General features: G+C 44.0%; 1 protein-coding gene across 3 annotated transcripts in view; it reads right to left on the bottom strand.

The window, feature by feature from the left end:
- The window catches only part of MAPKAP1 (MAPK associated protein 1), a 399,325-nt gene that overhangs the window by 137,149 nt on the left and 236,465 nt on the right, over positions 1–25,711 (bottom strand). For all 3 annotated transcript variants that reach the window (XM_073600313.1, XM_073600315.1, XM_073600314.1), the window contains one exon: positions 2,778–2,885. In XM_073600313.1, coding sequence (XP_073456414.1) covers positions 2,778–2,885 — 108 coding nt within the window. The remainder of the gene's footprint in view (positions 1–2,777; positions 2,886–25,711) is intronic.

Genomic DNA, 25,711 nt, shown 5'->3' with positions numbered 1-25,711 from the left:
TTTGAGGTAAAATTTTGGTTATTTTTTTGGGTGGAACCAAGATTTACTCATTTTTGAATGGCAGCCTCCCATCCCAAACTAACTTAGCTTCAAAACTACACATAGACAAGTTTCCGTTCTGGACGTATGTGCAACTACGGAACTTCCTCCAGAAACCCTCTCCTGCACCGGAATGGTCCCGACCCACAACCCCATTCGAAAACCTCTGTCTAACCGAGGGCACACTCACCCACCTGATCTCCCAAACCTATAACCTCCTACATGTCGAACGTACCCCTACAAAACACTGGACCAACCGCCAATGGGAGCAAGATCTCTCCATTCAATTAAACGACCAAGAGTGGGCCAACATATACACCTTGATTCACAAGGGTTCAATGAACGTGCAAGTCCAAGAAAATGCATACAAAATACTCTCACGATTGTATCGCACACCACACCTTCTACACCAAATCGACCGAACGATACCCTCAACCTGCTGGAGGTGTAAAACGGACATAGGCTCTCTGTTACACATTTGGTGGTCCTGCACCAAAATCCAACCTTTCTGGGTGAAAGTCCACGAACTGACCACACGAATAACCACCTACTCCCTAGATTTTGAACCCCAAATGTTCCTTCTACATCATTCTAAAACACGAATACCGGCATACAATCAATCTCTAGCTATGCATTTGGTGAATGCGGCAAAAAATGTGTATCCCCCGCAAATGGCGATCCACAGAACCACCTACCATAAAAGACTGGTTTCACAGCATTCAACAAACAAAGGTCATGGAAGACCTCATCCACCAATCCAAAGACACACAGTCTAAGTTCACTAAAACATGGTCATGCTGGATACATTTCACCACAACGAATGAATACAAAATGACAATGACATGATTGAACGTCCCCGATAGTAGCACACCCTATAGCCACATCCATTTCTCGACACCCCGACGCTGATGAACACGGTCTAACCCAGTGTCAACCCACAGGCTCACCACCCTCTCCTTCCCACATACTCATTTCTCCCCCACTATCCCTCAGTTGTTTCCCTCAGGTTCTTATTTTTATCATTACTTTTCCCTCCCCTTACTGATATTTACTCTACATACCCACAAACACAACAACGAATGAGATACATTATACTCTGTAACCACGGAGCTAATACTGAGCCACACACACACAAACGCATATAACGACTTTCACGTATCTCTGCCCTTCATTATAGTTAAAGCGTTTTAACCTTGCAAGATGAATTGAATGTTCCACACAATGTATGATATCTACCATTTCTATCCTTTGCACCTAGCCTTAAGAATGCAAATATGACTGTAATATTGTACCACGCGATCACCGCGGCTGCGCCCGCACTCTCACATCTTCTTGCGTACCCATTTACCTCTTTATGTACCTGTCAATTTACTTCTGAAAATCAATAAAGACTTGTTAAAAAAAAAAAAAAAAAGATTTACTCATTTTTTCTGTTACACAGTATATTGTATGTTTGATATTATATATCTCTCAGGTACATGTGCAAATAGGCACTAGTATTGATGTCTTAAGCAGCTGAAGGCAAGAGACCTGCAAAACAAAATTTGGAAGCAGACTGAACTCAAGCTAGATAGGAGATTTATTACCCGATATCAGTTTTTCTATTCAACTTTGTTCCTCTGCCCAAACAACTACTTAAAGCTGAACAACATTAAATATTTTTAATTCTTATGCTGCTAGCATTAGTAAATAGATAAGAAGGTATATCATATTTACCTGTTTTAAACAGTTTTCTTTTTTTATACATTTTATCAGTTGCTTCCTGGTTTCTAGCCTAGGCCAAAATGATGTCATAAAGGCCAAAAGTCTTTACATGCATTTGCTTTTTCATTCGGGGGGGGGTTTAGCTAAGCACACCCTCTTGCCAGCATGCCTGGGTGAAAAGCATATGGATTCCAGGAAGTAACGGCTACATGGATCATTTGCCCTTACTCAAGATGGCCACAGCTAGAAATGCTAAGGGGTGTTTTTCAAAAGCGATTTCCCAACAAATTAAAGCAGGGAGATGTGGATGGGTGAGTATGCTTTGAATATTAAATATTAGTGTTTTCAGATTGTGGTGCTTAGATACAGTTTAGTTCCCCCTTTAACCTCGTCAGCCCTTTGGATGTCTTTGGTACAGCCAAAGTCTGAAATGGTAGGATAACAGGCCTCTCTTAAATTAATACCTCCTAAGACTATAATAGAATAATTGAAACATTACTGGAACAGGACCTATATTGGACCTATGTTTTACACACTTAATAAATATGCTAAAATCTTTGCCCCTTAAAAGAACCAAGAGTGATATCTACCATTTTTTATAATCCTAGCACTTTATGCACTTTTAAAAGACAGGTGCATATTTATGTGTGTTACTGTCAACAGTGTCCCACTTACTGCCATTTTTCTAGCATCTGTCCATCTATAGCAAGCCATATTATGTTTTATTGTCCAACACATAATGCAAATGAATTCTACCTAAGTGAAGGCATGTATGCATTTGAGTTAATGCATAATATATTCTGTTTCTTCAACTCATGACCCTTTCATCAGTTATCTAGAGTCTCATTTCAGCAGTGCTGGAGTCAGACCCTCCACACAGATCTGTCATAACTGAGATAAACAGGATGCTGATACTTAGAGAGAGTGAGTCAATCTATCAAAGTTCATGGGCACATTGCCTGAGCAGAGAAATAAGGGAGCCGTCAATTGTCTGAATTATCACGTGTATGTGAGGGCACAATGGAGACACTTACTGTTTTCTCTTACTAAGCAGAACTCCAAGGAATTCTGACTCTCCAGGCTGCTGTCCAGATCCACCGGGACATTTGGCTGGCTCTGCTTCTCTAGTCGATATTGAGGTCCTACAACACATAAACCAGGTTGTTATATGATCATATCATATATGGAATGTAAGTGATAATTTTATGCAAACAATATGCAATATATTTAGGATTTTATACAATGATGCACACCATTTTAGCCCTTCCATTAGTTTCAATGTGTTTGGAAAATAAAACACAGTATGTCCAACAAGTTCAACATTAAAAAAAAAAGAAAAAAAAAATTGCATCCTTGCAATCCTAGAAGTAGTTCAATTTTGGTTAATTTCCAACAATATATAAATCCATGGAAAAGTCTGGGTCCCCAATAGGGAGATTCATCCTCTCTATTGGTCCTGTGACCTTTGTGTCTGGCACAAAAGGTGATAAGAAATCCAACATTTCACCAGCTTGCTTTAGGCACTGTGGCTAATTGGAGACCATATATATCAAATCTGTTGGCAATGCCACAAAGTATTCAGAGTCTGGATTAGAATGTTTAACCTCATCCATTTGGTGATGGAAGTGAATATTTGCAGATCTCTTGAGCTAGCCTTATTTCAGAAATTTCCTCCGGAGGTCCCAAAGAATTCCTCAAGATTGATTCTGTATATGACCTTGGCAGCCGGGATCACTATTGAGAAATGGAAGCAGCCTATGACACTATTTTCTCAAATGAAAACTTAATTGGATTATGGTTAACAACAGGCTCACCTGCACCCTTCAAAATAACAATATGAAATTTGAGAAGATGTAGGATCCGTGAATCAAGTATTTGTCCATAGACTAGTGAGTCCTGGACCCTCTTTACTTTACCTTTCTTCACAAATTAACCTTTCCTTATTTTACATTACTCTTTTACTTTATTTCCTTTTGCCGAAGTTGGCAATCCTTTTCCTTTTCTCTTTCATTGGCCTATTGACTTATGTAGTGCTCCCAGGTATCCCAATGAAGTCTCTAATGCCTGGTACACACGATTAAATTATCGGACGATACTTCAATTTTTTTTTCATACTAATCTCATATTGAAAATGTTTACTCAAAAGAGTTTACTGAAGTTACGAAAATTCTTGTATGACAGAATAAAAATTTGGAAGTGATGTAATGTGTATTTGTATTGTATTTTCGAACAACTGTGCTGATTAAACGAAAACCGTATGATCTGGTATTGTACGAGAAACATTTTCGTGCATGTCCTATCAGATAATTTTGCATGAACTGTTGTGATTGGCTCTCAAAAGGTCTGTACTAACCATCGGATTATTGTAAGATCGTTTCGAAAGCGGTATTTTTCGTACAATTTTCTGATCGCGTGTACTCGCCATTAGGCTTTGAACCCCCCCCCCAATACTGATTATGGTTTGTGCCTATTTGGGATCATATTAGGATGAAACACTTTCATTATGTTCGGCAATATAGATATTATTGATTGTTATGTTCCTTAATCCATCTAAAATTTCTATGACAAGAAAGATCTATGTCTGGTAAAAAATGATCAAATATTTTCCTCTGTCAGATTACTGGTGTACATGTTTTCTGAGTATTTTTTGATGGTTGTTCTCTACTATACTTGTTTAGATGACCCATGTGCCGTACCGTTTTGTGTATCTGAGAGACTTTGCCTGTATTTGCATTGCTGTTTTTGACTACTTAAAAAGGCAAGAACTCCAGACATCCCAAATTTTTGAGGTGTTACAGGAACGAGAGGTGAAGGAAAATGGTGCAAAATAAGGAAACCTGATCTGGTGACAACTGACTAGTAGGGAATATGGCTTTGCTTTGTCAGTGAGACAGAAAGCGAATTGACAATTCCCACAAAAAAAAAGAAAGAAAAAAACTTGACAGTTTAGGATGACAAAACCATCCAAAACATACAGAAAATGTGGGTTTATGTACATTTTAAATATACAATTATACTTGATTTGTTGTAGCCTTGAAGAAGGGGACATACCCCGAAAGCTTGTACTGAAAAATTGTATGTTAGTGCAAATAAAAAAAGTATCACGGACAGTACTAAATATACAATTGAAAGAATTTTGTTAGATCTCTTATTAAAGATAATCTCTAGGCATTGTTGTGTTTGTTAAAAATCAGCAGCTACAAAAACCGTGGCTGCTGACTTTTAATAAACTAATCTGTCCCAGAATCCAGCGATGTGCTCTCCCTTCCCTTCGTCTTCCTTTTGCCCACATCTCAACTGTTGACACCCGGCTGTGACAACTTGTGGCTTCATAACTGGGTGCTCACTGCACATGCGCAAGCAGGAATGATCCTGCAGTCTTCTGGGACCTGTGACATGTCTCAGATATCCATGGGGAGGGAGAGAACTTCCACTTCGATCGCCTGGGTGATCCGAGCGGAAGTGGGAGTGGGTACTTGTCAACACTATGTACTTGCACTTTTGGGTGGAGCTGCGTTTTAATAAAATATAACAATCCTATGAGAAATCAAGTAAGCTCATTATACAACACTGTTATCAGTTAGCATTGTTCCCAACTCTCTCTCTCTCTATGGACTATAGAACACCTCCTCCCTGTGTTATAAAGAAGAGAAGGTAAAGTGCTCTGCAATCCCATCCTAGGGTAATGACCTTGCTCCTTCATAGATGCAGCATGGTGAGTAAGCAATGTCACCCTAGGACAGAAGATGTTACTGGTAAGACCATAAAAAGAAAAAAGGTTGGAACAAAAAGAAAAACGAATGCAGCCATCACATCTGAGGACTGGTAATCTTCAATATATTACACTGTTGTTCTTCGGTTTCAATATACTTTAATAATGAATTATGCTAAAAAGGAGATTCTTTGTAGATGGTCTTCCTCATCCCCCCCCCCCCCCAATATATCGGCGTGGGAGGAAAAGGTCAATGCGGCCCTACCCCTATACAAATTGACCTATATTAACAGAGGTTGCCCCTGGAAGTTTGAGAAAGTGTGTGCTTCTTGGATAAATTAGTAACAACAGTTGGGGGTACTGAAGTTCCCTCCCCCCCGGCCGGGTGGATAGATGGTATCGCTGGCCAGGTGTATAGGTGTGACTGGCTTGGTCCCCCCCCCCCCTTATGCTGTCCTCATGTTTCTCTTGCCTCTCCCTTCCTCCCTCCCCCTTCCCCCCCCCCGGGCTAAACTTACCCTGTTCTTTTTATTTATATTTTCTTATCTATTCGTTATCATATGTAAACGGGTTGAAGGTGCTCCGGACGGGCATGTAATATACATATTATTTTGTAATGTGACGATAAACATAAGTAATATGGTGGATAGCCAAGTAATGTAAGATGCAACTCAGCTGACGTATTGTACTGTGGTTTTATACGACTGTATTTGTGTATTTCAATTTTGTATGTACCATTTTTCTTCAATAAAGCACTCCTGATTGTTAAAAAAAAAAATAATGAAGACAATATTGCACATTCTACCCTTCTGTCTACTTTTAACAATTGCCATTCTGATTTGCCCACAGCAACCAATCAGATGCCAGATATATTTTATTTATTGCACTAGAAGAATGTTAGTATGGTTCTGCCAGTATTTATATTCTGCTTGCATTTGTAGGGGTGAATAGCTCAAGCAGTTCAGACCTCTTCTGATCTTTCACTAATTAAGAGGGGCTCTCACACAAACAATAAATCAGTGCTAATGGAGAATGTGAGTTATAGGTTTAGAACGGCTCTCCTAAAATACGATGCTGGATAAGCAAAAGACAAGTGGATCTTTGCTACTTTATTCATTTTTAACATCCTATAGCTTAGATGTTATGGCAATTTTGTAATTTTAAATTAAAAACTATACAATTCAAATTAGAAATTCCCCTTTAAATTAATAATGAGGACTTTACACAATCCCTTATCAACTATAAAATGATTTATTTTTTAAATAATAGGATTTTTATAACAGCTTACCTGTAAAATCCTTTTCTTTGAAGTACATCACTGGACACAGAGCCATAGTAGTTACTATGTGGGTTATAGGCCACCTTCAGGTGATGGACACTGGCACACCCCAAGACAGGAAGTGCACTCCCTATATAACCCTTCCCACTACTGGGGGTACCTCAGTTTTTGTAGCAAAGCAATACACATGTATACCAGAAAGAAGGGAGGGACCTCTGTGTCCCGTGATGTACTTCAAAGAAAAGGATTTTACAGGTAAGCTGTTATAAAAATCCTACTTTCATATCGTACATCACGGGACACAGAGCCATAGTAGTTACTATGTGGGATGTCCCATAGCAATGCCAACTGAAGGGAGGGAGACACAACAAAAGTAGGACACCAAGAGACCAGAGGGCTTATACTGCTGCCTGCAGCACACTGCGCCCAAAGGCGATATCCTCATGACCTTTTACATCTACTTGATAGAATCTGGTAAATGTATGGACTGAAGACCAAGTTGCGGCCTTGCAGATTTGAGCTATGGAGGCTTGATGATGAACTGCGCTTTAATATGAAGAGGTGGAACTTTCCTCTTTAAACCATAAGCTTGAACAATCACTTGTCGAATCCATTTAGACAATAGTAGATTACGATGCTGCCTGTCCTCTTTTAGGACCTTCAGGCAACACAAACAAAACAACCGTTTTAAGCAGTCGCCTTTAAATAGATTTTGACTGCTCTCACCACATCAAGAGAATGCAGTGACTTTTCTTCCGCAGAACAGGGTTCTGGGAAAAATGAAGGTAGAACAATATCCTGGTTTAAATGAAAATCTGACACTACCTTCGGTAGAAAATTAGGATGAGGACGCAATACAACCTTATCCTTGTGAATAATTAAATATGGCTCATTACAAGAAAGAGCAGCCAACTCTGATACCCTTCTTGCAGAAGATATGGCTACCAGAAAAACTAGATTCCTTTTCAAAAGGACCAAGGGAATATGTCCTATCGGCTCAAAAGGCTGTTTCTGTAATGCCGGCAGGACTAAATTCAAGTCCCAGGGGTTCAGGGATGACCTGACCGAAGGATTAAGCTGTGTTGCCCCCTGAATAAAGCTATGAACCAAAGAGTGTGAAGAAAGTGGTCGATGAAATAATACCAATAAGGCCGAAAACCAGCTTTATTTCTAATCCCATCTTTAGAAAGTCAAGGATTCTACCTATGACATATTTCCTGGGGTGCCAACCCCTGGATTCACACCAGGAGACATACGCCTTCCAGGCTCTATAATATATGACTCTGGAGGCCGGGTTCCTTGCATTAACCAGAGTAGACACCACTGAACCTGACAGCCCACTCTTCTTCAAAATGTGGGTCTCAATAGCCAAACCGTTAAATTTAGCGTTTTTAAAGTAGGATGGAATACCGGACCTTGCGAGAGAAGGTCTGGCCGTGGCGGTAGGGTCCATGGGTCCCCTACCGCCACCTTTACAATCTCTGCATACCAAGATCTCCTCGCCCACAAGAATCACCGACTTCCCTTCCTGCTTGATCCTGCAAAGAAGTCATGGATGCAGGCAGAATAGGAGGGAATGCACAAATCAGTGAGAACTGATTGCACAGGAATAGCAAGGCATCTGCTCCGCATGCTAGCGGATTCTTTGTTCTTGACACAAAGTTGTCGATTTCTTTGTTGAACCTGGACGCAAACAGATCTACGTCTGGGATCCCCATCTTTGACATATTGACAGGAAGATATTGGGGTGAAGGAACCATTCTCCCGAGAACAACTGCTGGCGACTCAAGTAATCCGCCTGCCAATTTTCTATTCCTGGAATGAAGACTGCCGATAGGCAAAGCACATTGTTTTCTGCCCAAGATAGGATATGATTCACCTCTCTCTGGGCCGCACAACTTCTTTTGCCCCCTTGGTGATTGATATAGGCCATTGCTGTGGCATTGTCAGCTTGAAACCTGGCAGGACAGTTCCGTAAACTGAACGTTCAGGCACTCAGGACTAAGCGCTCTGCTTGAATTTCTAGAATGTTAATGGTCAAGACCATTTCTGATCTGGGCCACTTCTCTTGGACAGTTGCCTCTTCCAGGACTGCTCCTGGAAGAGGCAACTCAAAAAAGGTTGGCAAATGTTGTTACCACTTCCCAGGTAACTGAAGGAAGGATTTTCCCCGTTGCAGATTTTTGGTTATTAACCATAAACTGGGGCTCCGGAGCACCTTAGGAGTCAGACACATTGGAAAATCTAGAGCTTGAACCCTTTTGTTCCAAGCCGATAGGATACTGTTTTGCAGCATTCTCGAATGAAACTGAGCATAAGGAACGGCCTCGAATGAAGCTACCATCTTTCCCAACAACCTCATGCAAAGCTGAATAGAAGAATTCATCTTGCTTCGACCACCTGAATGAGTTCCTTTATGGCGCTGATCTTTGCCTGGGGCAAGAATACCATTTTCTGGGTGCATCTATGATCAGAGCCAAGTATTTTAGCCCTCTTCATGGTTTTAAGGAAGATTTCTTCTAGGTTGAGAATCCAACCTAGGCATTCCAGGTAGTTGAATGTGGTGACCATACTTTGGTCTAAGCGGGCTACCGACTGGTCTATCAAGAACAGATTGTCTAGGTAAACTATAATCGTTATACCTTGGGCCCTTAATTTGGCTAGAGGAGGGGCCAGAACCTTTGTAAACACTCAAGGTGCAGTAGCTAGACCGAAAAGCAGAGCTACACACTGAAAATGAAGATTTTCTACCTTGAAAAGTAGATACTACTGGTGAGGAAATTGGCACATGGAGGTATGCTTCTTTGATGTCGATTAACGCCAGAAGTTCTCCTCCTTGTAGGATGGAGACAACTGATTGGATTGACTTCATGTGAAAAAAGAGCGGTTATATTCAGGAATCGATTTAGATTTTTGAGATCCAGAATGTCCATTCGGTTTTGGCACCGTGAAAAAAAAGTTTTGAACCAAACCCCAACCCCTGCTCTTACTTGGAAACCACCATGATCACTTTTTGCCAAAAGATGGTCCAATGCTTGAAAGAAAGACTTCTTTTTCTCTGGATCCTTAGGAACGTTTGATCTGAGAAAATGAGGAGACGGGAACTCTTGGAACCTCAGTTTGTACCTGGAGCTATTGAGAAAGTCCTCCATCTGTCTCGACACTCTTCCTGCCAGATCCTAGAGAACTACAGAAGTATTCCCCCTACTCAAGCGAGCGGGGGGCACCTCCTCATAAGGAGGCTTTAGTATTTTGTAGGTTTCCTCCCCCAAGACCTCTTTTGTCCCTGGGGTTGACCCTGAGGATTACCTTTTGAACTTGACGGCGGAGGCCATCGTGACTGCCTGGAGGCTGATGCCCCTGGAACAGAAGAAGGAGCTTGTTAAAATGAAATATGTTTACTCCTTTTCTTAAATGGAAAAGGGGTACTTTCTACTAGAATTTCTTTGGATGTATTACCCAAATCATCCCCAAACAGCCGTTTCACCGCAAAAAGGAAGACAAGAGCTTCTTGCATGGTGCTTAGCGAAGGGCACAAGGCCTGAAGGATCGAATCTCTCATAGCAACTATTGCAAACATAAAGCTGCTAGCAGCTTGCCAGATCCTGGGCCTGCTTAACAGGATAACCCTGAGCACCTGTTTAAACTGGTCTCTCAACAATTAACCAATTACTGTCAGTGTTTTTTTTTTTTTTTAATGCCAACTTTTTATCCGTTGTATCCCTAAGCATTTGAGCATTGTCTGACGGACAAGTCAAACTTTTATTCAGAGGATATAGCAGCATTAATAGCTGGTATACCCCACTTTTAGTGAATTTTTTCCTCCATAGGATAAAGTTTGAAAAAACTTTTTGGGAGGGAAAAAAATGCTTATATGGGTGATCCACTCAGATACAAAAAGCTTTTCCAGTAATGAATGGACAGGAAAGGCATGCACAGCTTGAGGAGGCTTTAGCGAACCCAAACACTCAGTTAAGGGTACATAAATGTGGAGCGGACCATTCAGCAAGAAATTGCACCATCAATCTTACAGATTGTGATCCCCCCGCATTTGACACCTCAGAAGAGTCATCATCATCCTCACCACGGTCCTCTGAGGGAATTCATCTTCTCCCGCCCTCAGTTTCTCAGTTTGAAGGTCCTGGGTAATGGAAGAGAACCTGTCGCATTTTGTCCCACACTGGGATGCGATTAAAGCCGCTAACCTTTTTATTTTTCCAATCCTATCATGGCTGAGGAAAAAAGACCTTTTTAGTAACATACACAGGGGCTGCAGTGTTGAAAACAGTTGCAAACATTTTATGGCCCCGATGCTCACTCTGACCAGCCACCCCCTCTCAGGGGAGGATGCCATTGTAGAGATGAGTAGGCTTTCCAGAGCTTGAGGGAGACCCTTTTAGCCCTTTTTTGGGGGTGTTTCAACCCCCCCTTCTGACCTTAGCCCGATGCACAAAAACAGAGGTACTATCAGAAGAAATCACATCCACTGCTTGAGCAATAGTCCAGCCACTGCCGCTGCTATTAAGCTATTATGCTTTTAGTAAATGTGTCAGAGAATGCCTGTGTCACCAACCTTTTATATGCCCTTTTTTGCTATTGTGTCCCTCCGACAACTGCAGCCAGCAAAAAATTGAGTTTTTAAACATACTCCCACGCTGGACATCGGAGGACGCCAATGCCGCGCTATGCCCCGCCCCTTCCATCACATCGCGCTCCCCCTCTCTTTTCAAAAGAGGGTTTTCCCCCACAAGTACGGGCCTCCGATCCGACGGGATCGGCGTGTGTGTGTGTGTGGGGGGGGGAGGTTGGGGCTGGGGGTGAGGAGGAGACCTGTAACAAGTCACCGTGCAGGGGTGGTGAAAAAACGGAGCGGCATCGCCGATCGATCGTTTTTGGCTTCCCCTTTGCAGGAAGAGGGGGAGAGCTTTGTCCAGGTGGGGGTGTTTCGTAGAAGAAAATCCCCCCATTCTTACCGGAGGTCTGAGCTGCTCGCCAGAGGGAAGCCTGCTGCATCTGTGACAAGTTTGATGGAAAAGGAAAGCATGGCAAGGTACGTGCTCTATACAGCCCCCAGTGGTGACTCTTAGGCATCACATTTACTTTTCATAAGAAAATTAAAAAATTCCTTAGAAACCTCCACTTACCTTTCCCGCCGCAGGGTTTTCTGTGGTAAACACTAACGGACCCAAACTTCACCTCTCATGGTGGGCCTTGTTACAAAACATTCAGGAATCGGGGACCCCACACTCCAGGACCCGTAAAACACCCCGCCAGAAAAAACTTGATGGCCAAAAAAAAAAAAAAAAAAGCTCTGGATCCCGGGGTCCAGCTCTCTAAAAAGAGAAGCGTTACAGGCAAAACCTTGTTTCTTCCACCACAAGGCCCAGGTACCATTCAATTCGGCCTGAAAAGACACTATGAATGGATCCGCCTGCATAGCTGGGCCCAGCAAGGATTTCTCCAGTGGAACTCAGCACATCTTTACTCATGACCATCACCTTAGACACTGGCGAAAAAACTGAGGTACTCCCAGTAGTGGGAGGGGTTATATAGGGAGTGTACTTCCTGTCTTAGGGTGTGCCATTGTACATCACCTGAAGGTGGCCTATAACCCACATAGTAACTACTATGGCTCTGTGTCCTGTGATGTACGATAAGAAATATAGATGTGTGTATTTATAAAGTTGCATGTGTTTATTTATAGATACTTAAGGACTGTGCTGGAATGGTAAAAGGAGTCAGGTAAGTGTTTAGGGAGGGAGGTGGTTTTTGCAGGTAGTTGGGACGTCTTTTACCTTAACCACTTGCCTACCAGCACTTACACCCCCTTCCTGCCCAAGCCATTTTTCAGCTTTCAGCGCTGTCGCACTTTGAATGACAATTGCGCGGTCGTGCTACACTATACCCAAGCAAATCTTTTATCATTTTCTTCACACAAATAGAGCTATCTATTTGTGGAATTTAATCACTGCTAGGTTTTTAATTTTTTACAAAAAAAAAAAAAAAAAAAACAAGTTTTTTTACTTTTTTCTGTCAGTAAATTTTTTAACTAAGTAATTTTTCGCCTTCACTGATATGCGCTGATGAGGCGGCACTGATGGGCATTGATAGGCTGAACTGGTGGGCATTGATGAGGTGGCACTTATGGGCACTGATGTGGAGGCACTAATATGCCGCACTTATAGGCACTGATAGGTGGCACTAATGGGCATGTTAGATGGCACTGATAGGCGGCACTGGTGGGCACTGATAGGCGGCATGGATAGGCGGCACTGATAGACAGCAGTGATGGGCATTAATGAGCAGCACTGATAGGCGGCACTGATTGGCATCACTAATGGGCACTGATTGCTGGCATTGGTGGACACTGTATGGTGACACCGTTTTACTATACTATAATCAGGGCACTGATCTTTAGTGCCCTGATTACATTCCTACATGTCCCCCTGCGTGGAGATGTCGCCGATCGGCTCTCCTCGCCACACACTCTGTCAGTGTGAGATGAGGAGCGCCGATTACCGGCACGGCGGGCGCGTGAGAGCAGCTGTTCTAGGAAGCCGTCCTATAACGAGAGCCACACCGCCCCGTCATTTGGCGGTGGGCAGGCGGCAACCAGTTAAAGTGTAAGTAAACCCTCCTATCGTTTTCAGCCAAGGAAGCTGCCATCTTTGCCTCGGTTTAATCTACAACTGCCATGATGCTGCACATGTGATCAGTTATGACACCAGCCATTGGATGGATTGACAGTTTGGTTGAGAGCACAACCAATGGAAATGTTACATTTCCGGCATGTGCCAGAAATTAAGCTGTTTCCCTGGTGCCTTCACGGCAGCATACACATGGTTGGTTACCCCGCCCCCAACCAACCCACAGGACCAATTTAACTGTATAAAGAGTCAGGCCCCCCCCCTTGCGCCTTTCTTTCTTCTGTCCTCAAACCTACAGGATCGTGCACCATGGATACAGCCCTTACCATACCACTATGTTGGTACACCATTGCAGGTTCACGCTCCCCTGTATATGGAGTCCCAATACTTAGGCTGCTAAAGGCGCCAAAAAGTTTGGGAACCCGTTTTTCTGTGGTTCTTTTGGGGGGTTTAGGAGCCCAGGCATTCCCTCTAGGATTTTGAATGTATTCTGCTCCTGGTTTGAGACAGCCCCTTCTTGTTTGGACTTTCCCCAGTTTCCTGCTTCCTCCGCTGGTTCTGGCTAAATAACTCACCGAGGATAGCTGTAATGGCTAGTGGCTGTAAAATGGTGTCCACATGCTTCCCCTTGCTCTATCTATGTCTCCGCACTTCGCACGCCTCTCCTGTGTTTCTTTTATTTCCTGCAGAGGCGGAGCCGTGTCGCGGGCGGTGTGACATCACCAGCGCATGCGCGGTAGCCCCGTGAAGCCATCAGTGGCCATCTTGGTACACCCTGGCCATAAGCTGGCTATATAAAGTGAGCTATGTGCCTTCATTATGGCAGAGGCTCTCCGTGGGAAAACCTCTCCTGGCAGTCTCGTGACAGGATGGAGCCAGTCCAAGGTATTTAATTAAACTATGAAATGTTTAATTACGAATTGTTTTAAAAAAGAAAAAAATAATATATATAATATTAAACAAAAAAAAAAAATATACACACTACTATTATAGCTTCTGCCATTGAAGAGGGCATCCTCCCCCCGCGGCCACCTCCCCTAGCATCCTAAGTAGTTCTAGAAGCATCACCTCACCGTACCGCTTATAAATTTCAGTGGGAAGACCATCTGGGCCGGGGGACTTCTGGTTAGCCATCTCAGCCACTACGCTTTGCAGTTCCTCCAGAGTTATGGGGACTTCTAGATCGTTTTTTCCCCTTGTGAAAGAGCTGGTACCTCAATCCCCCTAAAGAAGCGATCCATATCTCTTGCCACTTCTCCCCTCCTGGATTTGTATAAATTTGCGTACTACTGTCTAAATGCGTCAAGTATTTCAGGGGTCCGAAAAGTAATTTCTCCCCCTGGCATCCTAATGGCTGCGATTACTGATGGGGAGTTGTTGGTCTTCACCAACTGAGCCAAAAAATGACCTGCACACTCCCCCTCAGCAAAGGTACGTTGGGATTGAAAAAGACGCTTATTTTCTGCCTTTCTAGTAATGATGTTTTGGTATTTTTGTTGCCTTTTAAGTAACTTCTTTTTTTTCCGGGGTTGGATCTACCACATACTGATTTTCAGACTCCACAACTTCCCTCCCAGTGAACTCCTCCCACTCCCTGGACCTCCTTTTGATCTTTGCAACCTGTTGTATTATTAACCCTCTGAGGAAGGCCTTCAAAGTATCCCACACTATCCCAGCACTTGCGGAGCCCTTATTCAATGTTACAAATTCCTTTAATTTTAGTGTTACCTCTGTTGGTTCCCTCATTAACTCCAACCAAAAGGGGATTAAACTCCACGCTCTCGGGGTGATAACTTGGGTGATAACTCTCTGCTATCTCAACACACCAATAGTCAATCTTTTCAATCAAATCTGGGTTCGGGGTTGTTATTATCTAAAGGGCTAAGTTCTTGCCCAAACTCCAACCTAGATACCTTCGAGGCCATCAAAGACTTGAATTTGTTTGCGAGAAAATTACTGCTTAAAGTATGTATTCTAAAAATAAAGACAAACTTGATTTATCGACCACCCAACAGGAAAAGGATCTGGACGTACTGTTGTCCCTACTTGACCAACAGGATCCAACAGATGTTATTGATTCTATTGATATAGAGTCATTGCTCCAGGAACAACTAACGGTCGAAGCACCTCCCCCTCGGTCTAAAAAGCTGAAAAACAAGTCAGATAAATTTCCCCCTCTCAGCTCCAACCCGAATTTTAGGACCTTCGTCTCTTCGGTGACAGCCAAGATTAGGAAATTAAAAATTCCAAAAAAGGTTGATAATCTGTCCTCCTCCGAACGACTCGCACTTGAAAACTTAAAAAAATGCCACTCTTTGACGATCAAGCCCTCCGACAAGGGGGGCAACATTGTCATTATGTCCAACGATCAATATAGGGCAATGTGTAAAAAAGTTTTGGCAAACCGAGATTGGTACAAACCCATTCCTAGAGCAAGCATTGCCAGATTTGAAACTCAGTTTTACGCCCTTGTAGATGGAGCTTTTTCCCAAGGCATTATAGATCAGGACACCTGGGAATTATTGCGCATCAAATATCCCAGGACTCCAACCTTTTACTGCCTACCAAAGGTTCATAAAAACGCATTGGTCCCACCAGGGAGAACAATCGTATCGGGCAATGGAGCCCTTACTGAACATCTTAGCTTCTATGTCGATACTCACCTCAAACCCTTTGTCGAGAATTTACCCTCCTTTGTACGTGATACCATCCATCTCTTACAGAGTCTAGAGGGCCTCCATGTCTCGCGACGGTCTTTGTTGGTGGCTATCGACATAGAAGCTCTATACAGTTCCATCCCCCACCAGCTAGGTTTGACTGTAATTAGACGTGTTATTGTGCAAACGCACAGAGACGACAAAAAATTATGCGAATTCATCATAATGGCATTGGAGTTTATTCTCCATCACAATGTCTTTTCTTTCAATGGCTCCCACTTCCTCCAGGTACAGGGCGTGGCGATGGGGATGGGGATATCTTGTGCCCCATCGTACGCCAATCTGTACCTGGGGGAGTGGGAGAAGTCGTTTTTGTCTGACGAGTCCTCTCAATCTCATACACAACATGTAGCGGCTTGGTTCCGATATATTGATGACATTCTGATGTTGTGGGAGGGCTCGGAGAGGGAGCTGGAGGAGTGCATCAATTGCATGCAACAGAACACTCCAAATTTAAAGTTCACCTTTACTCATAGTGACACCAGTGTCACTTTTTTGGACACCATCATCACTAAAAAGGAGGATGGCAGTCTATCAAGTAGTCTCTTTCGCAATCTCACAGCAGGCAATACTATATTGCACGCTTCCAGCGCCCACCCCCAGCCCCTTCTCCGGGCAATTCCCTACAGCCAGTACCTCAGGCTGAAGCGGAATTGCTCTGATCAAGAATCATTCCTACGCGAAGCATCCGCCTTGAGAGACAGACTTCGCCTCAGGGGATACTCGCATTCCATCTTGAAAAAAGCATTCAAGAGAGCTAATGGACAGATCAGACGCGAAATACTCTTTAGCCATCGAAGGAAACCTGACAATTGTGCCCCAATTAGGATGATTATGAGGTTCAGTAATCAACATGAATCGATTAAATCAATTCTTAATAGGTTTTGGCATATACTATATGCTGACCCGACCTTACGCCCACATCTACCCGCACGACCTTCTATTACATACCGACGCGCTAGCTCATTAAGGGACCAATTAGTCCACAGTGAATTCGTAGGTGAATTTCGAAATGATCCATGCAAAATATTTGGGACATTCACATGTGGGGGTTGTCCTATATGCAGATACATGAACACAAGCCAAAACACCATTCTCCCTAATGGACGACCATATACACCCCATCACTATTTCAACTGTAAGACCGAGGGGGTAGTGTACCTCCTTACTTGCCAATGCCAGCGATTTTACGTTGGCAAGACCAAATTGAAGTTCTCCTTGCGGGCCTCTAGGCACATCACTTTAATGAAAAAAGCTAATCCAGACCTCCCTCTAGGAAGGCATGTCATTAATGAACACCATGGGATCTTCCCGGGAATTCAATTTCTGATCCTGGATAGAATTCACCCTAACCCAAGGGGCAGGGACTGGAACAAGGACCTCTTACAGCGGGAAGCCCGCTGGATTGCGGACCTTGTTGCCACCTCGCCCCCTGGTTTAAATGAGCAACTTAGCTTTAGACCATTTCTAGAGGGCTTTACATCAGGAGGCTGTGAGAAGGATCTTTAGCCTTCTTGGTTTAGGATATGTCTTTTCGAGATATATGTTCATTTCTGTCTCTATCCTTTATGTGCACTATCATGCCACAATTGTCTATTGGTAATATTGAACATTTACCTTTTTGTTTACTTGTCATGCCCAGTTTTAAACATGAGGTAAAAAAAATAATTTTGCCTGTTCTTGTGCCCTATTGGTGTCAGAGCCCTCCTTGCCTTATTACATTGGCTGACCCCATTCTGTCCCACCCGGCGCAGGGGGGCCCCCCGGGACCTTTTTTGCTCCTACGGGGGGCTCCGTTTCTGGCGTTCCGGTGGGCATTCCTGTCGCTGGTTTCAGTGGCGATTGTTCACCTGGCTGCCTTTCTGCGTCGGTGGGCCATCGTTGCATGACCCCCCTCTCAGTTTCCTCGCTGTGGGGTGGGCCGTGCAGCGGTGGCTCGGGATTCCCCCCCCCCTTCTTTGTTGGCATCTGCAACACTCTTCCACTTGTTCAGTTGGGATATATGTGGGGTTTGTTCTTGTGCCCTATTGGTGTCAGAGCCCTCCTTGCCTTATTACATTGGCTGACCCCATTCTGTCCCACCCGGCGCAGGGGGGCCCCCCGGGACCTTTTTTGCTCCTACGGGGGGCTCCGTTTCTGGCGTTCCGGTGGGCATTCCTGTCGCTGGTTTCAGTGGCGATTGTTCACCTGGCTGCCTTTCTGCGTCGGTGGGCCATCGTTGCATGACCCCCCTCTCAGTTTCCTCGCTGTGGGGTGGGCCGTGCAGCGGTGGCTCGGGATTCCCCCCCCCCTTCTTTGTTGGCATCTGCAACACTCTTCCACTTGTTCAGTTGGGATATATGTGGGGTTTGTTTTTTATTAAATTAACCCGCTGGTTGGTTCCCTTTACCTATACAGGACTGTGAAGGATCAGGTTAAGTCGTATAGAATTTCCCCACTATATGTTTGTGTCCCACTGCCTTGGTTAATGCTTTGCTTCATGGCCTCTAGTTTATCGGTGACTAGGTGACCAGCAGTGACGCCTAGCCGCCCTCCACGCTTTGGTGGGCGTTACCACCTGTCAGATGCTTGCGTCTTGCTCGAGGGGAGCCATATGTGTGTACGCTGTAGTGGGCGCTGCTCGGCCGCTCGTATTCGAATATTGTTTCCTCTGGTGTTTGACGTGATGACGCCGCATGTGTAATGCGGCACCACGTCCGATCCCGCCCCCCTCTAGCTCTTTAAAACACCGCGCCGACGGGAGAGATTCTGTCATTGCCCCGCACAGCGATGTACGGTCCGGACGGCTTAGCATGAGTGTCCTTTGACTGGCAGGAAGAAGCTTTGCACCTATATGTAAATGCTTTCTGTGCTGCTTGGTATACATACTTTTCTCTCTTTCCTAGCATGTTGATAGATGGTGGTTTACACAGCGTTGCCTTCTGTCACTTACAGACCTCGATGGTATGAAGAACCATTAAATCAGTTACCACCCCTACATCCCACACTGTGTATGGTCTTTTCTGCCTCTCTGGTTCCCACCTAGACTAACTAACTTACACCTGTGGATACCCAGGTATGACATTAGTAATTTAATCAATCCAATTATTTTTATTATAATATTACACCATTGTATTATGATCGCTACAGATACTTTCAAATTACAGTATATACATTTCATTACTTTTTAGATGTCTATTTGGCTACCGCGCTGTGATTTAGGTTCCCTCTGAACGGGCAGTGTTGTTTGGTGTCCTTTTGTGGGGTGGATCAGTGTGTATAGAGTGGGGCCAACCACACACCCCGGCTCCTCAGCCTTTGGAGCCGTGGGTGCTTTTTGACACTTTCGCCGCTGTGGCCTCGGCAATGAATGCTCCGACACTGCTATGCTTGGGTAGGTTGCTTCTTTTGTGTGTGTTTACATTGACGGAATGTTCTATATGTAATACTAAGCAAATGTCATTTTCGTGTTTTTTTGTTTTGTTTTCTGTTTTTTGTACTTACTATCTTTTTTAACTTGTATTCTCTTATACAACAGGACTATGTACCACGAAATGTCTGTGATGAAGGGACAGCCTGTTCAGTCCCGAAACGCGTAAGACCTCGTGGAAGACTACAAAACATAGCCTCAATTCTTACATATCAGTACAGCTTGTATAGCTTTTTATTCGTCATTTGTGATATTTTTGTGTTATGCAATTTTGATTATCCTAATGTTTTGTATAAATACCCTTTTCTACTTAATAAAATTAGATTTTACATTACGTGGTTGCCATTAAAGTCCCATTAATCCCATATTGGGGGTAATTGTTTATATAATTTGACCCTGGGGATGTTGGCAACATATATGATCTAGTTGGATGGCAGTTTTTCTCCTTTTTGGCATGTATGGACTGAAGACCAAGTTGCAGCCTTGCAGATCTGAGCCATGGAGGCCTGGTGATGCACTGCCCATGAAGCACTAACTGCTCTAGTAGAGTGCGCTTTCACCTGAAAAGGAGGAAATTTCTTCTGTACACCATAAGCCTGAATAATAACCTGTCGAATCCAAGTAGAGATAGTGGATTTCGATGCTGCCTGGCCCTTTTTGGGGCCCTCTGGCAGAATAAAGAGACAATCAGTCTTTCATATTTGAGCGGTTACCTGCAAATAGATACTGACTGCTCTCACATCTAAAGAGTGTAACAACTCTTTTTCCGCGGACTGCGGATCTGGAAAAAAGGACGGTAGGATCAAATCTTAATTCAGATAGAATCCTGAAACCACTTTAGGCAGAAAAGTCGGGTGAGGGCGCAACACCACCCTGTCTTTGTGAATAATCAAAAATGTCTCTTAACAAGAAAGAGCTGCTAATTCTGATAGCCTTCTAGCCGAGGATATGGCTACCAGAAACACCAACTTCTTTGTTAAAAAATTTAAAGAAGCTTGGTGCAATGGTTCAAAAGGTTGTTCCTGTAAAACAGACAAAACCATATTCAGATCCCATGGGCACACAGGAAGCTTAACCGGCGGATTCAAGCGTAGTGCTCCCTGAACAAAGGCCCATACGAGGGAATGAGAGGCAAGCGGTCTTTGAAAGAATACTGACAAGGCCGAGATCTGGCCAGTGATAGTACTCAAGGCCAGCTTAATTTCAAATTGAAAGTGGCGCTGATCCACCGCAAACCTCAGAAATCTTTGATGAGTGGGAAAATATTGGCACATGTAAATATGCATCTTTGATGCCAAGAATTCTCCCCCTGAAGGGTGGAAACTAAAAAGCGGAAAGAACGAATGTCTAAAAATTGATTCAGGTCTTTTAGATCTAGAATAGGACTGACATCCCTGTTTGGTTTTGGAACCGTAAAGAGGTTTGAGTAGAACTCTGAGCCTTGCTCCTCAAGGGGTCACCTCTATAATTACCCCTTGGGATAGTAGACTTTCTAAGGCCAGAAACAAGGGTCTTCTTTTTTCTGGATCCTTGGAGACTCTTGACCTTGGGAAATGAGAAGGCGGGAACTCCCGGAACTCCAGCTTGTAGACCAGAGACACCGTGGAGGTTACCCATCTGTCCTGAATCTCTTCCCGCCAGGCGCCTACAAACTGCAGCAGCCTTCCCCCCACTGGGCCGAGTGGGGCGCTCCTTCATAGGGAGGTTTTGGGGTTCTGCTTAACAGATCTTGAACCCCAAGACTTCTTCTGCCCTTGGGCTTGGCCTTGGACCTTTCCCCTAGTATTGGATTGGGGAGGCCATTGCCACTGCCTGGAGGACGAGGCTCCAGGGGCTGGGGACAGAGAACGTCTAAATGTGGAACGTTTACTCTTTCTTTTGACCGGTAACAATGTGGTTTTACCCCTGGTAATCTTCTGGATGTATCCCCAAACAGGCGTTCCCCATAAAACGGGAACGCAGTCAAATATCTTTTGCACGAAGCTTCAGCTGCCCAATGCTTAAGCCAAAGGGCCCTGCGCAGGTGTACAAGCAGGAGGGAAAGGCGGGATGCTTGCTGAACAGAATCCATAATGGCATCAACCGCAAAACATAAGGCCTTGGGAAGGTCTGCATAAACCTCACCCTCCTCAGTGGGGAGGAGGTTAAGTACCTGCTTCATTTGTTCTTTGAGGAACTGGCACATGCCGATTGCTGCAACCGTAGGCTGGACCACAGGCCAGCCATAGAAAAGGAGGCTTTAAATAAAGTTTCCAGCTCCTTATCAGTTGGATCCTTAAACCCCTGAGCATTGTCCACAAGACAGGTCAGGCTTTTATTCACACAAGCTGCATCTATTGCTGGCGCCTCCCATTTTTTGGTGAATTTTTCCTCCACCGGATAAAGCATAGAAAACCTCTTAAGAGGAGAAAATAGTTTATCTGGGTGACCTCAGTCATCATACAACTTCTCCAATAAGGGATGAATTGGAAGGTATATGCAGCCTGTGGGGATTTCCGGGATCCCAGGGAGGAAACACAGGATTTGGCAGCCTCAGCAGAGGGCAATCTATATGTGGTAAGCACCAACTCAGTAAAGTATTGCACCTGTACTTTGAGGGCCTGGGAGGCCCTCTTCCCCTGAATCGTCCGACTCCCCCATCTCCAGATAGGGATATTTCATCATCAGAATGCTCATCCAATAGGGAACATAAAGCAGAGGGAGGGGATCTACCCCTTTTTCTGCAACTCTTTAAAGAAGCTGTGATAAAAGTAGTAATCCTTCCTTCCAAACCATCCAATGCAGCCTTCATATTGTCTTCAGTGACCTATACAAGGACTAACATTGGGAAATGCTGCAAAGCCTGACAGGGGCACGGACTCATCCTGTGAGGCTGCCTCCAGTCTTTCAGGGGGGGTGGAATCCTGCAGGCATGCCCAGAACCCCTAGAGTAGGCAGTGATTTTTTAGTGCCTCTTTTACCTCCCCCTGAAGCCCTCTTACGAGGAGACATAGTCCTAAGCTGCAAAGCAGAGGCACCAGTACAAATGCAATCACTGCTGTGCCCTGGTCTTACAACATAAACATTAGCTCAGTCTGCACAACCTGATGCTGAGTAGGTATCTTAGCTATGCCTAAATCTCAATCCACTGAGATGCTTACTGCCCACAGCTCTGTGTCCCACTGCTTACAAGAGCTCTGGCGTACTGGGCTCTAAACATAGCCTATTCGCGCCTGCGCACTGGTACGCTGTGCACGCCGCATGTGCACGGAGCTGTAACCCTACCCCCCCTCCCCCGCCAAAAATCACAGTAAAAGCGCGTGCGTAGGACTGACATGCCGGTGGCCGGGGGTGATGGGGGAGGAAGGGGATTCCCTGAAAACTGTGCGGGACCCCCCGACAGCGTGGGATCCCCCTTCTATATTATGTGGCAGAGCCTGCAGCGGAGGAGGTGAGCGGCTTCTTAGACCAGCTTCACTGAGCATGTATCCTGGATGGCATGTAAGTATACAACAGCAGGTATGTTCTTACTCCCTCTAGTGGCAGAAACCAGGTAAGACATGCAACTACTCAAAGAAGATAATCCATAATGTGTATACTTTAGGATTGTCTTCACTTACCTTATCCCCGATGCAGGACTGCTGATAACAGACAGATACAACCTTCACCCACCACAGGGTGTAGCATTGTGCCAATCTTCAGGGTTCTGGGTTCCTACTCACAGGATTCTTTTACCTGGACCTGTAGAAGACTCTGCCAGAAAAACTTTACGCGCAACTTAATTTGTGCACCAAAGCACTGGATGCCAGAGCCCAGTCCTCAAAGAGAGACATTACAGGCAAAAACCTTGTTTCTTCACACACAAGGCACCATCCATCTTAGGTGTATATATTGGCCCGAGGTATGGATCCGGTTGTATAGCTCCTAGGCCCCCGCAGAGACCATCAAGCAGAGCTTTCTTCTTAGCACATCTTCTAGCGTGAACAACCACCTTAGACACTAGCGAAAAAACTGAGGCACTCTCCATATAGGAGGGGTTATATAGGGGAGGAACTCGCCTTGTACATAGGCTTGCCAATGTCCAATCACCTGATGGTGACTATCTAACCCACCAAGTAATTATCAAGTCTCTGTATCCCATGATGTATGACGAAAAGGGCATTTTTTTATTTTGGGGTACAGTGTCACACGACCATGCAATTATCAGAGTAACACAGTGCTGTATTGCAAAAAAATGGCATGGTCATGAAGTGGGGTAAACCTGCAGGATCTGAAGTGGTTAAAGAGGAGATACAGTCTCCTATCCAAAATTGTGATAAGGGCATCCTTGTGATTCTTGTGACTTGCAGCATCTAATCTGGATATTCCTATACCTCTCCACATAGTATGTACCTGTAAAATCTTTCATTATATATCTCCTCTGGGTAATCTGTAAGCGGCCATTGCAGATATAGGCATCTGAAGCCTGCTTCTATGCATTTCCGGGAATTCAGTGCAGCTGGCTACCCAGCATGCACCTCCTGGTCTCACACAGCAATGACACTGCGCAGCACGCATTGGTAATAACAGGATGCCAGAGGACTCCTGGGTTCGATGGCGCCGGTATAGAAAGGATAGCCTAATAATGTAATCGCCTAGGCAGCTGGGACTGAAAGTGCTGCAAACAAAAAAAAAAAGAAAAAAAAAAAAGGTATTTTCAAATAACAGTAAAAATGTATAATATCCATTTATTAATTCACAACGGATGGGCCTTGTGATGGGGATAACTTTAAAAAATGTATGAAGATCCGCTTTATTATTGCGTTTAGCTTAAAAATAAAGTCTACGCAATAGGCAAACAACATTTCTTTAAAAAAGTGAATTGTTAGAATTGGTAATGTTTTGAATTGCCAGTAATTTATTAATCTGAGGATTAACATGTAAATTTACACTGAAACAGAAATACATCATGTGATCAGAAGCATGACATAGGTTTTTGCTGTGTACTGTTTTTTTAACCTTCTTTTCCGGTCTACTTTTTACAACCAGTTATTAAATGTCACAAAAAGTAAGGAAATACCAATAATCCCAAAAAGACAAACCTTGAAATGATTCTGCATAGTATAAGGTCACATTTATCTGCTAAAATATTGCTGTGAGTCTGACCTGAAAGCCACTTGCACTGACCACAAACATAATGAAACCTTTTAAAAAGCAGCACAGATGGAAAAGGTTAAATATCTCACAGTATAAGCAGTGCCTCCAGGGAATTCCTATTTTGTAGCATTTATTTCTGGAATTGGACTGGGGTCTCCCTATGACACCATGCACAGGGCTGCAGGCCTCCTGTACCCTTTACAGAGACCTTAAAAATGTCAGCGGCCTGAGAGGAAACACGTTTGTTTATGTGGCAGCGGGAGACGTTTATGTGAAGCAGTAATACGGCCGTCAAGAGAGAGCTAGGCGGAATGATTGATCTACTGCGCAAACACGCCATGTAATGGACCACAAACAGAATTGGCTGTGGGCTCATAGAGCCAAGGTCCGTATGTGACAGTATTTTACAATAAAGAGGCTGACCAACTGTCACAAAGGAATCAACAGACTGCCATTATTGCATTATTGTAAGAAATAAACGTAGTCCTGGATTAGAACGCCAAACTAATTTATCTAATCACACCAGGGCAGAAATTTATAAGCATTCTCAGCATCTGAAAAGCACCCAAAGCAAACCACCGCTAGTGTAACAATGCAACCAGCCAATGTTCATGCATGCATAGAGGTTAATGGGGGTTAAGGCTCGCAATTGGCCAAGGAAATTTAGTCCAGGCAATGACTTTCCTCTGTGACTGGTAAACAAAGAGAGGCCTTCCTCCAGTTGCAAAAGTATCCACAGACAAAGCAAGCATGCTCAAATACCCTGGTGCCCAACCTACTGTCTTTAGTACTTATGCTTAGAGGTTAATGAAGGTTAAGGTTAGTAATTGGCCATGCAAATTTAGTTCAGTCAATGATTTTCTTGTGTGACTGGTCAACAAAGAGGCAGTTGCAAGGTATCCACAGACACAGCAAGTACTTTCAAATCCTCTGGTGCCCAACCTACTGTCCTTGGTACTTACTGTGTATAGAGATTAATAGGAGTTCAGCTCCCAACTGGCCAAGGGAATATAATCCAGCCAATGACTTTCCTCTGTGACTGGTCAACAAGGACAATCCTTCTCCAATTACAAGGTATTCAAAGACAGA

The sequence above is a fragment of the Aquarana catesbeiana genome, linkage group LG09 (assembly GCF_042186555.1).
Source record: "Aquarana catesbeiana isolate 2022-GZ linkage group LG09, ASM4218655v1, whole genome shotgun sequence".
In the NCBI taxonomy this organism is placed as follows: domain Eukaryota; kingdom Metazoa; phylum Chordata; class Amphibia; order Anura; family Ranidae; genus Aquarana; species Aquarana catesbeiana.
The sequence above is the reverse complement of the archived record's forward strand: the minus strand, read 5'-3'. Positions and strand labels throughout refer to the sequence as shown.